General features: G+C 44.8%; 1 protein-coding gene across 5 annotated transcripts in view; it reads left to right on the plus strand.

Annotated features, from left to right (window-relative positions):
* LOC144155462 (eukaryotic translation initiation factor 4E-binding protein Mextli-like) overlaps window positions 1-14,058 on the plus strand; it is a 77,530-nt gene that overhangs the window by 37,599 nt on the left and 25,873 nt on the right. For 3 of the 5 annotated variants that reach the window (XM_077686917.1, XM_077686919.1, XM_077686918.1), the window contains 4 exons: window positions 4,589-4,721; window positions 7,278-7,356; window positions 10,068-10,153; window positions 10,407-10,595. In XM_077686917.1, the coding sequence (XP_077543043.1) occupies window positions 4,589-4,721; window positions 7,278-7,356; window positions 10,068-10,153; window positions 10,407-10,595 (487 nt within the window). Of the gene's footprint in view, window positions 1-4,588; window positions 4,722-7,277; window positions 7,357-10,067; window positions 10,154-10,406; window positions 10,596-12,175; window positions 12,343-14,058 lie in introns of all 5 variants that reach the window. The other 2 variants (XM_077686920.1, XM_077686921.1) reach the window with 2 other exon arrangements.

A 14,058-nucleotide genomic window follows, 5' to 3' on the forward strand; every position in this document is an offset into this window, starting at 1 on the left:
AGTGGTGATGACATGGGCCTTTCCTAGCTTCTTCATCTCCCCATTTATCAAGGCACTGTGGTCACTAAACACAAGCATCTGCAAACCGTGCCTGGCCATCTGCCGATTGAGGCACATTTGTGTGTAGGCTTTATATTGTCTGGTTGCAATGAAGGTTCAGCTTTTGATGTTAAAGAAACCAGAGCTAGGCAGTCTGGCTAGCTCTCACACGTCTGCACGTGCACTGATGGAGTTGTGGGTGGGGTCGTATGGTGAGCCTGTCTGAACCTCATTGCAAAAAGGCAATGTGCAGCAATGCCTGCTGGCCTGCTCATCTGAACAAGACCATTTCCCTGTTCTACGTAGCAAACACCGCATAGGAATCGCAGTTCTCCACGATCCCCACAAGAGCTTTTATGAATGCACCGATGCTGTTTGTCTTCTGGCCTGAGCAGAGGTAGTACTGCCAATTTTCTGCTCTTGTTTAATGAAGAATAATCACAGGCAGGTTTATGATAGCACGCTGATTTACACTTCTGTTGATGTTGCATCACCAGAAATGAGATTGCATAAAAATATTAGGAACCATTCCACTTTGTGAAGGTGGATAACGAGTTAAAATACTTGTCAGACTACTCGTACTTGTCAGACTAGTCGTAATACTTGTACATAGCTAAAGAGTGCACGCATGTTTATCTTTCTCATCATTTGGTAATAGTAGTGACCGTGGCTTTGTGACTATGTATTGAAACTGGAGAAGGATCAGAGATTTATGCTGTCTGACAGATATGGAACTATGTTTCCCTCCCATAAAAGCCTTTGTAGTGACAGCAGATGGGCATTCCGTAATGTTTACAATTTGACTGTTAACTAAGTAAATGGAAGCCAGCATTAGTTTTCGTTAGTTTTCTCATTCTCATTAGCGTTATTGGGAAAGTTTTGGTTAGAGCAAGAATCTCCTCCACTGGATCTCCTCCACTGGATCTCCTCCACTGGATCTCCTCCACTGGAGGCTCGAGTGGAGGAAGGATTCAGAATACCAGGGTAAATGTTGTGATTTAAGAAACTCCACCTTGCAGACGCATAAATGCTCCCGCCTGCATTCCTCACTGGCTTTTATTTTATGGTTTTTTGTTTTTGCCGTTGCGTTCAATAGGAATGCCTACTAGGAAAAGTTTATCTCTCTAACTTTCTGGGGCCTGGCTTTTTGTTTTTTTTCTCGCAGTTTTTTTTAGTGACCCACCCTACATCTCTAAGCATCCTTTTAATACTTGCAACTTTGCACAGGCATTACTAACTGGTTGTAGCAGACAGCACAATGGAGCACTGCCAAATGGGCCTCCAACTGCACTGACAGATAGGGAGTGGCCGGTTGCAGCCCACGGGAGCTCCATGTGAGGAGGTACAATGTGTGGTACCGCGGTTACTGTGCGCGTGTCGTGTTGTACACGTCCGGTGGTTGGTTTCTCGCTGTGTCCTTGTTCCTTCTGTGCTGCCAGTTCTGCTTTATCAGTGCTGTCATGTGTGTCCTTTTCTTGTGCTCTGTCATCATTATGTTTTAAAGAAACTTGTACCAAGTGGCATTTTCTAGGGAACTGTTTCTGTGAACTTTTCTTGATATTTTCTTGTGGAAATATACTTTTTTATTGAGACGTTACAAAGTGAAATTACAAAGCACTGGGATTAATGTGTAAATTAATGGGTAAACTCTAGGTTGTTCTGAAGCATATTGTGGCTATAGCAATTTATAAATACTGTTAGACTGCATTTCATGCTTGATTGATTGATTGTAGGGTTTAACGCGCCGACAAAACGCAGGCGATGACGCGCGCCGTATTGGAGGGCTCTGGATTAATTTTGACCACCGGGGGATCTTTAACGTGCGCCGAAATCTCGTACACACGAGATTTCGGCGCACGTTAAAAATCCCCAGGTGGATTGAGTTCGCTTTGGTGCCATGTTGTAAATGGAGAATGTGTTCTACTGTTACTTGTGTGGTCAGGCCAAGGTTTCATAGCTGAGCAGTGAGCAACACGTTTGTGGGGTACGTGCGTGTGATGCGAAAACAACAACAAAAAGACGTGTCTGAATGCAATAAGACAGACAGCTGGATGTGCACGGTCATGCTGGTAAAAGAGATGGGCACTCTCTTTTCCCAGCCCTGTGCATTGTATTTTTCTGCACTAGTTAGGTGGGACTACTTTGGACACATGGTGTGCAGTAGCAAAATTGCCTTTGCTCTCACATGCATCCCTGTTTAATGCACTCGGAGAAGGGGTACTTTTTATTTATTATATGGCAGTGAAAATACCGCTGTGCCAACTGCACGATGAGAACACAGCAAGCTTTAAGCGTACCTGCTCAAGCTGCAGTGCAGTTAAGAATGCTATTTGGACAGAAGCCCCTAACCCAACAGGCTCTTTTATGGCTGGTTTAGCTATGCTGCTGTGTCTGTATGCACTTCTAGAATTTTGTGTATAACAGAGTTTTATGGACAACAAAACTGAATGGGCACATTCTATCAAGTTTCATAGTTTTGTGAAACAACTTCAGGTGCATGTTTTAATTCGGGACTTTTTGAGGGTCTTCCATGGAGTTGACTTAGTCTTCACTGCTGCGACTTTTTAAAATTTGCGCCATAATGGAGGGGTGAGCAAATGAGTAACAGTTGCTGAGCTACCGCTGCTGCTTTTGAAACTGCAGCCATCAGCACCAAGGCTGCGGGATGGCAGTACTGTGGGACTTCGTTGCATTATTTTGATTCATGTTGCGCGAGTCTTAAGTTTTACTGGCTTAATTGATGGGCCCTATAAAATAAATTAGCTTCTATCCAGGTCAAAGTATCTTGCTGCCCACTAAGTCGTTTGAGACTATTATAAGAAACTGTAAGAGGGTTTGTAACTGGGCTAGTTGGTTCATTGCATGAAGTTCAACAGCGCAGGGACGGGACTAAGAGCAGAGGCGACAAACATGGGCGCTGACTAACAACTGTTTATTCTTGGAAGGAAAGAACATTTATACGGGTACAAAAATTATCATGGTTTACAAAACTTAGCAAAACTTAGCACGGGTACAAAAATTAGCAAAAATTAGTCAGCGCCCGTGTTTGTAGCCTCTTCTCTTAGTCCCGTCCCTGCGCTGTTGAACTTAATATTATAAGAACACTGTGACCTAATATGCAAATGTGCTTTGTGAGGATTGCACACATTGTTAAGTTAATACATAGGGCAGATCATTGGTATTGCTTTTTAAGGTACCCTTGCAATGCTATGTTGTGTCGGGCAGAAAAAGATGCAAAATGAATGGTAAAGACAGTGCATAAATACCGTATCAGATTTTTAAATTTAAAAATAGAAGCAAAGTGGCATGCTGCTCTCCTCTCGAAAATTGGGAGAGCCGCTGTTCACTTTACTTGCCCCAATAATGTTGTACGGCGGGAAGAGGAGTGGGACCAACGAAAGATGTGATGTTGTGGAAGTTTTATTCGCCCACAGTGGCCTGACCCATGAAGTCTCTTTTCACACTTCTTGCTGGGGGCGTTAACCATGGGTGCGCTAGCAAGACTCCCAACCACATTGAGGCGAAATCGCTCATTCGGCGAGTGTCAGCGTCAATTGGCAGCATGGCAATCGTGTACTTTTCTAGCCACTCTAACCGTGCCGACAAGGAAGAGAGGGCAAGTAATCAAGCAAGCTTGGTAAAGTCACGTGCCGGCCACTGGTCAACGTGTCTCTAGACTTTTGTCTGAACACCTCTTTCGAAGTTATCTTAAATAGTTTATAAAGTTATTTTTTGTTGTTTAACTGTAGTTATCACGACCCTAGCTTTGCCACAAAAACATATTTGACATGTTTGTGGGCCAGTTGGGATTGTTTTTGCCAGGCAGCCAATTGCCGCAGAGAAAAAAAAGATTGTTTTTTGGGCGTGAAATGGCATTTCCAAATGCTAAAGCATGTCCCTAAACCTCGAGACAGACTCTGCTTTCTGACGTCTGCCGACCACACTATTTTCGGCATTGCCCGCTAATATCTCCCAAACATAGCCATTGGTGTATTGCTGGCAAACGTCCGAGCTTGCACACATTTTGGCGACACGGGCTGACTGTAGGCGATGCTCACAGCCATGTATTGTGACACGCTGTGTGAAAAGGCACACCAGCATTCGAAGTGGCGCAGTTGTGTCGACCCTTTATTTCTATCTCTACTCATTTTATTTTTTGAGACTGTGTAAAGTTATGCTTACTTCAAAGGGAATATTAGCAACACAGGATTTAGGCTCGTTTGATTGGTAAAGTGGCACATACAAAATATGCCAGTCTCGGCCTATCATGGGTACTTCGCTATTTGTTGACACATTCGGAGGCCTCGGGTGCAATGTACCCAATCCCACATTTGCTTAAATTTTTAGGCCTAGAAATTGGGCAACTTCTCATTGCACCAACCTTGATCATTCTTTTAGCATCTGTATCTGCATTACACAAGAACAGATTTAATCACCGAAAAGTACCTGAAAGAAAAGCGCTCGGGGGTCCCTTAATCTTTTGCATTTCTTGTGTGTTCTTGAGCTCTCTAAGCTGGGCTTGCTTACCCGCGATGCTTTTATTTGGCAGCAATCTATCTTCTGGACCCAATGATCTGTCTGGACCTACTGATCTATCTGGAATAAATGATCTGCAAAGTAGCCAGACAAGCAGTTCGAGTGAAGAGGAGACATTCAGGGAGGATGGTTGTCCAAAACCCGAGGTAAGCTTTTTTGTGCTACAGTTCGAATTGGGCTTTGACAAGTTCAGGGTCAGTGCCACAAGTAGCTTCAGAAGTGCCAGTCAGGAAGGAGGATGATAAACTTCGGAGCAGAGAAACAGAATAACTTTTATGTACCATGTATATTTACATTATATAAGTGCATGAACAAGGGAGCAGTGTGTCTGATTCTCTAGCTGCATTGCAGTGGTAATAACACCTGGGGCCGAATTTGAAACGAAGGGGTAGCGCCATGCAAATGCATGTGTTCTGGGCTTGGGGCCGTCACTTTGGGGTGTTTTGCGATGGGAATGAGCCGCAGAGAAGCAGTGTGGCAAGGGCGCGAAGTGACACCCACTGCCCCCTGTCGTTTCGCTTGTAGCTTCGCGCCCTTGCCACACTGCTTTTCTGCGGCTCATTCCCATCGCAAAACACCCTAGAGTGATGGCCCCAAGCCCGGAACACATGCATTTGCATGGCGCTACCTCGTCGTTTCAAAGCGACGCCCGTTTTTTAGAGAATTCGGCCCCTGGAGTGTACAGCTTGAGAGAGAGAAGGGAGTGGTTTCTGGGTGCTTCACTGCACTGCTTTTTCGTTCACTGGCATTTCACTCCATCTCTCCGTTAAGCAAGCTATGCTGTTCCATTGCTCGCAGCCACCCCGCAGTCCTTTCATGAAGGAAAAAGGAGAGGGGGCTGGTGTAGGCAAGAAATCTTCCCTCATTTGTTCCCCCCGCGTTGTCAAGTTAGCTGGAAAAAAGTTGCGGTTGCTTTATTTCATGAAACAAAGTGACAAGTCTAGTGGCTTCTTCCCAGCTTGTAGTTGCCGGCCTGCCACCTGATTTTCCTTCTCTTTGGATAAACCCATCTGTTTTGACGTGGCCTGCCCTTTTCTCGCTACACACATGATTTCTGGGAATTGGAACTTTGTCCTCTGTGTCCATGCTTTCACCTCTGCTCGGCTGGTTTTGAATTGCCCAGCTCTGCACGGGTTATGGCCGCAGTCAACATCAAGCAAATCTTCGTCGTACCCCTCATCTCCATTTTTTCTCCTTCTGAATGGGCAAACTTAGCTAGTTTTCACAAATGCTTTCGACTTTGTTCTCATCCTTGGTGAGGGTTACTCTCACCAGGATCACTCATCCTCTCCTTGCACTTGATCTCACGGCCATGACAAAAACCTGCAACATCACATGGCATCTTCTCATCTTCCCTCCGAAACTGTTTATCCTGCCATGCAAAATTACCTCGTTGTGTTCGTTCATGTCATTCTCCCCAACTGGTTCCTAAGCTGTCTTGATCAGTGATCAGCTTCACTTGTGTGCTGCCGTCGTCGTTTGCCTCGCTTTTCTCCGCGCACTCAAGTTCTGATACTTTTTGGTTATTGTGCACTTGTCTGCTGCCTCATGCAAAGGCTCATCAGCACTCACAGGGAGGGCTACGCGAAGGTTTCATATGTTGTTACATTCCTTGTGACTATTACCACTTGCGCTTTACTTGGGCTTTGCAAGCTGTTTCTATTACTGACTGCTTCAGCTCTCTATGCAGAGGGCAAGGATGCCCCCAGTTGCTGAATGGCAAGTGGACTTGCGCCCAACACGTGGCTCTCATTTCAGCAGTCTCCTTTGGCACATTTTACTTGCTGTTCTTGTCTGTGAACTTCCTTCTTTTCCTCACACATCCTTCTCTTGTGGCGCTCATCTTGTCTCTTTGCATTTAGGCTGTGAGGGTATCTCAGAGCTGTCTGCCATACTTTTACCGCATTTCGTTCCAGTTTATTGTTTTCTCGGTGTATCTGAAAACACTTCCCCCTAGGCTCATGCTCCTGTAGGTGCTCCCATTGGCATTGCAGTTGTGGGTGCTGTTGCGTAAATTCCTGTTTTTCCCTTTTAATTTCTTGCACCCATTTCAAGTCCCATTTTAATTCCTCGTAATTGTGGGGATCCTGTCTTGCATGTAAGACCTTCTTTAGGATAGCGTTGTTAGTGAACTCTTTTTGTCAGCCGCTTTGCTACCTCTAATCCTGGTTGCTCTCAATTTTTGGGGGGAGCTGTGAATGCTTTACTGTTCAAATATGTATTCGACATTCCCCCTTTTGAGTTTCACACGTGCTCCTGTTGCCTTTTTTCTCATTCCTTGCCTTCTTGCTAGCCCTGTACATGCTTCTATCCAAGCTTATGCTGCTGCACACATTCTCGTTTCTCAAAACTTCCTCCTTCTATTCCTGTGTCTCTTTCCATCTCTTTCTCTCATTCTCTCAACATTTGTCCTTCCATTCCTCCTTGGTCTGTTCTTTATCTGTCTCATGTTTGCTTTGCCAACACTCTCCTTCCTCTTTTTCCCTTTTTTTGTTGTTTTTTGCACTCCTGTGTGTCATCCAACTCTTCCTTCTGTATAGATCAGAAAAAATGGTGGTGTAGTTTCTCCTTAGTTTCATGCTTTATTCAAGAGACTTTTTTGAGCAGTTATGGCATAGCTTTTTTTTTACTCTTCACCTGTCTGGTGTCTCGTGCACTTTGATGGTGGAACCTTTTATTCGCTCTCTTTTCTCTTTTTGCAGGAAAAGACTGTTGCAGCCCAATCACCAAAGCATGTCACCAAGTCAGCGAGCATTGTCAAGAATCTGCCGGCCCAAGTTGGTATGTACACACTAGGTGAAGGTGTTATTGAGGGATGTTTAATGAAAGAGCAGTGGGGTTTTCAATTGTTGTTTCTGGCCTGTCACATGTGGCGATGGGCGAGGCAAGAGCAAATAAACCAGAGAAAGTTTCCACAATCGGCGTTTCAACAGATATCTTTCGGTCTTCAGGCTTTCTCTATGGTGAAGGCATCTGTTAGCACTAATTAGAGGGATAGGGAAACATGTTTTGAATATGGCACATATGCTCATGTAATTGTGAAGTTGCGTACACAGGGGCATACGAACTGGATATCACTTTTTTTGAGTAGCAGAAGGCTCACGGTTACGCTGTTGAGTTAGCCACCGTTTTTTTTTTTTTCCTCACTTTTTTCCAACTGCAGCGTTTTTTTGCTGCAATTACGCATCGTTGCCATGTTTACTGACTGCAGAGAAGAGGGGCCTATGGCCTCTCCCGTAACGCGCAAGCTTCATCTTTGTATCTATCGTCTGCTCTCTGTCAATGCCGACATTGTGTTACTGGTAAACTAGAGTAAAAGAAGTTGGCAAATGTCAGCAGATTAAGCTTTCCTGAATGCAAATAGACCATTCCCAGTTGCGGTAGTTGTTTTTTTACCATAGAAAATGCCGAAAGCCTGAAAACAGGCATTGGTGCACCATTCACTTTCCTGCATTCCAATTTGGGACATCACGATGGTGAAGGGCGATACTTGGGAAGCATGCCTACACGGCTTTCTGATACAAACACAGATTGCATTTTTGGTCTTAAAGGCCAACTGAACTCAAATTTTCGACAACGTAAAAATAATGTCACCCAATAGTACACATAAAAAGGGTGCGAAATGCAAAATACTGCGTTTCAAATGTCAACGCGTGCTACGCAAACGGCTCGCGAAATTGGCGTTTTTGGAACCGAAACTGAATAGAAAAGGCGGCCATTACCGGCGGCCGGACGTGACGTACGTGAGGGAACGAAAGCGGCCGCGCTAGCACCGGCGGCCGCTCAGAGCCGCCTTCAAATGCGCGTGGTAGCGTCGTGTTTGGCACTGTTATTTCCACAGAAGAGCTTCCACCAACGTTTGCCCATGATAATGGAGTTATGCCCAATTCCGTCGTCGCATTGCTATCAATCGAGATGAAGTAGACCGTCCGACAGTAATTTTTTTCCATCAGAATAACTGCTGGAGTGACGATTCTTGGCATTGCGAGGAAAAAAGCGGACCCTGATTTACAAAGCTACTTGCTCCTACGATATCGAAAAGTAGCTTTCGGTAGCCGGCGCCTCGGAACTCACATCGCTCAGTTTGAAGGGAACAAAATGCAAGCGGGTGGAGACCAATCACTATTTCTACATACATAAGGCACAAACAGCTTCGTGAATATCGGCCCAGTATTTTTCACCTTGCTGCACATCGAGAATCGAATTAAAAAAGTGGTCTGAAACTATAAGCCAGCTTCCACAGCTAAATGATGCACTAAAACACGAAACAGTTTCTTATATGTAACGCTGTTTACTACTTTCACCAGAGGCATGTGCTGTTGAAAACACTTTACTTTCAAGTAATAAATCTACCGCTTTACCACTAGTAAATAGTTCACTTGAGAATTGAACAAAAAATCTAGTTTATTGTTTAGGAGAGGAGCAGTTTCGTTAGCTTTTGCACTTCGCGAACACGACGGCCGATATTTGTGCGGATGTATTTGTTACTACGAGAAAGGCTGATTTTGGTTCACTTAGCGAGTGAGCCAAAAGACGCACAAATGTTTATACCTGCGTGTACAGCAACTCTAGTTTGGTCGTTAAACTTTTGGAAATGTCTAAAAGATAGAGGTGGCGTTGGGCCATCCCAAATATGGCCAATATTGGACACTGAAGTGCAAGTGGTCAAGAATTTATAAAATATCTTTCTGTGGTAGGTGCAATAGAAGTGACAAATGTAGGGTAAGTGCTCGTTTCGCGCTATTTTTTTCCTTGAGTAAAAATATTTTCAAGTAAAAAAAGTTTTGCTAACTCCGAGACGTTCGCAAGCGCGTGAATAGTTTCAAGGCTTCTAATCTCTTTTTTGCATTAAAAAAAAAAGGCGGATATTGCTACCTATGCGGTTAGTTTTAAACATGTGATGATGACGGCGGTACAGCGCGCTGGTGCAGCAGAGAAATCCCGGCCGAACGCATCCCTGCAGCCGGCGCAGCGCCATGCCAGTCGCCGGAGAAGCGCGAGCTTCACGGGACAGGTTCCGCTCGGAACTGGCCGCTCAGAACTGGTTTCGGCGACTCTCCGCCAGGTGCATACGTCGTCTGCTCGGGGGTGCTTTGAACGAAGGTACCTGGCGTGCTCTGTGATACCGAAGCTAAGGATTTCGCAATGGTGATTTTAAGAGCATAGACTACTCATTTGGACAAACAAAAATTTGAGTTCAGTTGGCCTTTAATCAGTACGTACTGAAGGCACAGAACAAGACATAACTTGAGTATGCAGTTTTCTTTTGGTGTTTTCTGCAGGGTTTCAGTAAAGTAAAATAAAATTGCTTTCACTGCATACATATTTTGTTCTATACTGCTGATGAAGTGGGATGAGAAATGGAAAGCTGCAGTTTGATAAAGTGTTCTTAGTTCCAACCCAACAGAGTCTTCGAACATTGCCCTTAATTCATTCAAACAATGCAGTGAAGGATAAAAGTGTGGAATGTCCGACTCGTACCATGCTTACAGCTGCCAAGACAGCTGGCCCTGTGGATGCACCTGAGCAGAGCAAGCAAATCAAGAGAAGTGGGAGCTCTCCAGAGTTTTCAGCAAAGGCAAGTCTGGGCTGTCTGTGACCTTTTGCTTCTGATTCCTTGCCATGACGAGCATAGTTACGATTTAGGTGAGGTACAAAAAGGTGTTCGTACTCTGTGCTCCACATTCGGTGCATTGTAAGGAATACCAGGGGGCTCAAATAAATTCTGATCCTTTTTCATGGTGCGCAGAAGCATTGGAAGGTTTGGTGGTGTTGCTTCGGTACCGAAAACAGCAGGTTTGAATCCTTTATTTTTGGCATCTTCTCGTCAGGCTGAACGTTCTCAAGTGCCTTCATCGGCTTCCGTCGAAGCATCTGATCCCCCAGCTGGTGCTTTTCCAGCGGTTCGAAGCTATTCACGGGACTTCCTGCTGCAGTGCTCGCAGTCGGAGATTGCTGTCCAACTCCCGCTAGATTTCCCGGCGCTGGACCCAGAGGTTGCAAATTTGATGGTAAAGCAGGTATGTATGATGCAATGCAGGGTTTTGGTGACAGATGAAGTGATTGAACCGTGATGATATGGATTGGGCCCACGAATAGAAAAGGGGGCACCGTGTAGTCTACCTTCCGGACCTATTCAGTGAAAATGTGTTCTGTCACGGTGGTGGAGCCCCCGTAGCTTATGGGGCTGAAATTGATGGTGCAAAAAGAATTTTGATTATTTACACATTCACCAAGGCATGTCCTTCTTTAGTATTGAATACGATGGTCCCCCTGTAATGATCTTGGAATGCTGTGAGAAATTCTCAGAAGTGAACTTCATGGCACGACTGTGGATAGGGTGACCACAATCGTCGTCCTGATTGGCAGTTGTGGGGGCGCTAACAGAGAACAAAAGGTAAAACCGTTAATTATACTGCTGCCATTTGAAGTGTCGGTGTTGCAAATGTGTAAATTTTAAGCACAATTCTTTATAACTGTTGAACTTCAGGGACTGCATCTGAAATAACATCTGAAATAAGTGTTCTTGTATATGGGACTGCTTCACAGATTGCACTTTGACAAATACCTTGTTGTCAGGACACCATGCTTGAGCTCATGCTTGACTGCGCCTGAGCTTATGCTTGATTTATGCCTGAGTAGGTGCTTGATACTTGCTGTAGTATAGGGTGAGCCTTTTGCACGCTTCAGTCTTGCTTCTTTTTTGCACTTGAGCTGGGATTTAGGATTTCCACTGGAAATACCAATTCACGAGGACCTAGTGAGCCCTCAATTCTTAGCCTGTGAATTTTCTACTTTTGGAAATATCCAGAGTGATGCTTGTTGCCCTAGCTGATGTTAACGTGCTTTGGGTCATGCTGCATTTTAGAAGACATCATGGACGACGGAGTATAAGGACACCAATTTTAGGCTAGGTAGCACTGTTGTGATCACCCTAATGCATGGACATTAAGTCTTGTATGGCTGCTGGTGTGTTTTGACACTATTTGTTTGATTCAGCATTGCACAGCACAGATCGGGCTTCCTGCACTTCAACCGCACTCTTCTTTTCCCCGCATCGCTCAAACATGGCTTCCTGCACCTTCCCAGCACTCATTCGCTCGAACGCATTCTCGCTCCTTCGCACTGCAGTGTGTTCAGCACTTGTTGTTGCATGGTAGCTCTTCCAGTGGTGTTGTGGCATTGTAGCCAGCTGTTTGCTTTGTAGCATTTTTGCACGCTTGCGAGATACTAGGTTGTATATAGGGCACTGGCAGGTTCGTTTTCTATTCTGAACAAAGGTGGCATAAGTTTAATTACGTATGTGTTGCATGATGTCTGCATTTTGCATCTTGCACTTTCCTGGAGCCTGCATTCGGGTTGTCGAAAGGATGCACTTATTGGGCATTCCCCCAAGCATGCAGGGAAACTCCTTGTCCTTTAGTTTGCTTTAGTTTGTTTTTCCAGTAGCTCGCACAAATCAGTTGTACTTTGCGCTTGCATGGGCCTTTCGTGCAATTGGCGCAGTGTCGTATTGTGGATGTAGTTGTTAGTGACGTCTCTGTGAGAGAAAGACAGGCTTGGCATGTTTCCGTCATGGCTTATTCTGTTCTTGTCTCAGCACATCACCCCCTTTGACTCTGACGGGTTCCGGCAACGGATGATGCGTCAGGCGTCAGTCTCGGACTTTGTCTCCGGTTCTCCTGTTTCATCCACACCACCGCGATCGGATTTGTCAGAGGTGGAAGACTCAACTGCAGCGTGAAGAGTGCTGTGTGCAAAGCAAAGGCATCCGGATGTTTATATTTTTTAGAATTAATTCACTCTGGTTCATAACACTCACTTTAATGGACCTAACTAAAGTTCATGTTATTCTCTCCTTTGCCTGTGATTTTTATTCGTGATCATTTGCCAATGAAGGAGACATGCCTGAATTATTCAAATACTGTAGTGTTTGCTAGTCTGAAGGAAGTGCTTAGTTATGATTTTGAATCTCTTTACATTGAAGAGCAGCTGACTGCATGCGCTGTACTGTTTAATCAGGAGGACGGGGGCCCCGATTGATTTACCATCCCAGCAGGATACCTACTAGTGGTAAAATATGCCATAGAGGAGTTATACGAAGTGCTTTGTTTCAGGTGGGTAGCAGTGTGGTCGAAAGGTCTGGGAATCGCTGGGGCTTGCAGAGTTGTTTTGTTGCACAACCAGTGTATTGTAGGTTCAAATGCGATCCAATGTGCCCCAAGGTGAAAGTTTCACAGTTTTTGCTGCTCTGAACTAGTTTCTCGGCCATCTGGGGGACAAGCAAGTCCTGGTATGTTCGAACGTGCTAGGTTTTCATGGCTATGCACCAACTGCAGCAAGAGGGTTCTGGGTACTTACGAGTAAAAAGTGCTGAAAAAGGAGGCACTGAAAAGGGGATGTACTGTGTTCTGGGGGCTTCATGAAGTAGGAATAGTGTGCTTGCATTGAGTGTTCTTCCCGTTCCAGAGGAAGCAACACTGCACTGCTAGGACTGGCAGCTGCAAGGAGCTAGTAGTGGTTTCTTTGGCAAGATGGCCTAACTGCATTTTAATTTTGTGAGCATAATTTTACGGACAAGATGCAAATGCTTTTTAAGTGCACAACAAAAAATTATTGCAGAGGTATGTTTTCTGTTCCTTAATAAACTGGGCAGGGTTGCAGCGAACCTCAGAAGTACGGCTGCTATTACCATCAAAACCGGCGCATTGGCATTCAGGCGTACTCTCTTCCTCCACTGGGAAGTGTATCCAGGTGATCGGGAAATGTATTTTTTATGGATTGGAAGCTAGCAAGCAAATATTTGAAATATCCAAATTAAGTTGCACCTAAAACGAGTGAAGCAATTATTTTGTGAAATCCAGTGCACATTGTGAGCAGTGTTGTGGTGAACTTGCCATTATTTGTTTCTATTGTATCCGTCCAAATATTACACAGGTCGCCAAACATCTTAGTTGTCGATGTGAAACTAAAGATCTTAATTGGAAATTAACAGCCTTGGGGTAGCCACCAAATTTAGACGTCTGCAGCAGTGTGGTGATTGCCCAGTAAATGTTTTTCATGTCCCCAGTTTCGAAAGCTCGGTGGTATATTGCTTTGTTCCGGACAGCAAGAGACTGCAGTACTGGCAGTGCTAACAAATTTCTGTGAGGCAAACCTGTGCATAGCAGAGTTTCTGCGCGGCGAACATCACCAGCGTCAGGCCGGTAAAGAATTCTTAATGGGGCCATGAACACAAAGCAGAAGTTCGTTTCATTAAAAACATTGCTTTTTGATAAAATTATTATCATTGCTATCGGCACAAACTGCAAACAAATCTATATTAATGGAAACGTGAAGCCGCTGTGATTTTGCCACCCCCTCTGCCACTCTTCGTCGATTTCTCAATGATGTCACGGCATTTTGTTTGTGCCATGGATTTGAGCCACCGCCAAGAAATATGACTGGACTTGTAGTGGGGCCTACCGTTCCATTTGGTTGTAT

This window comes from Haemaphysalis longicornis, unplaced genomic scaffold (genome assembly GCF_048455015.1).
Source record: "Haemaphysalis longicornis isolate Haplotype H1 unplaced genomic scaffold, Haemaphysalis longicornis Haplotype H1 scaffold_1, whole genome shotgun sequence".
Lineage (NCBI taxonomy): Eukaryota > Metazoa > Arthropoda > Arachnida > Ixodida > Ixodidae > Haemaphysalis > Haemaphysalis longicornis.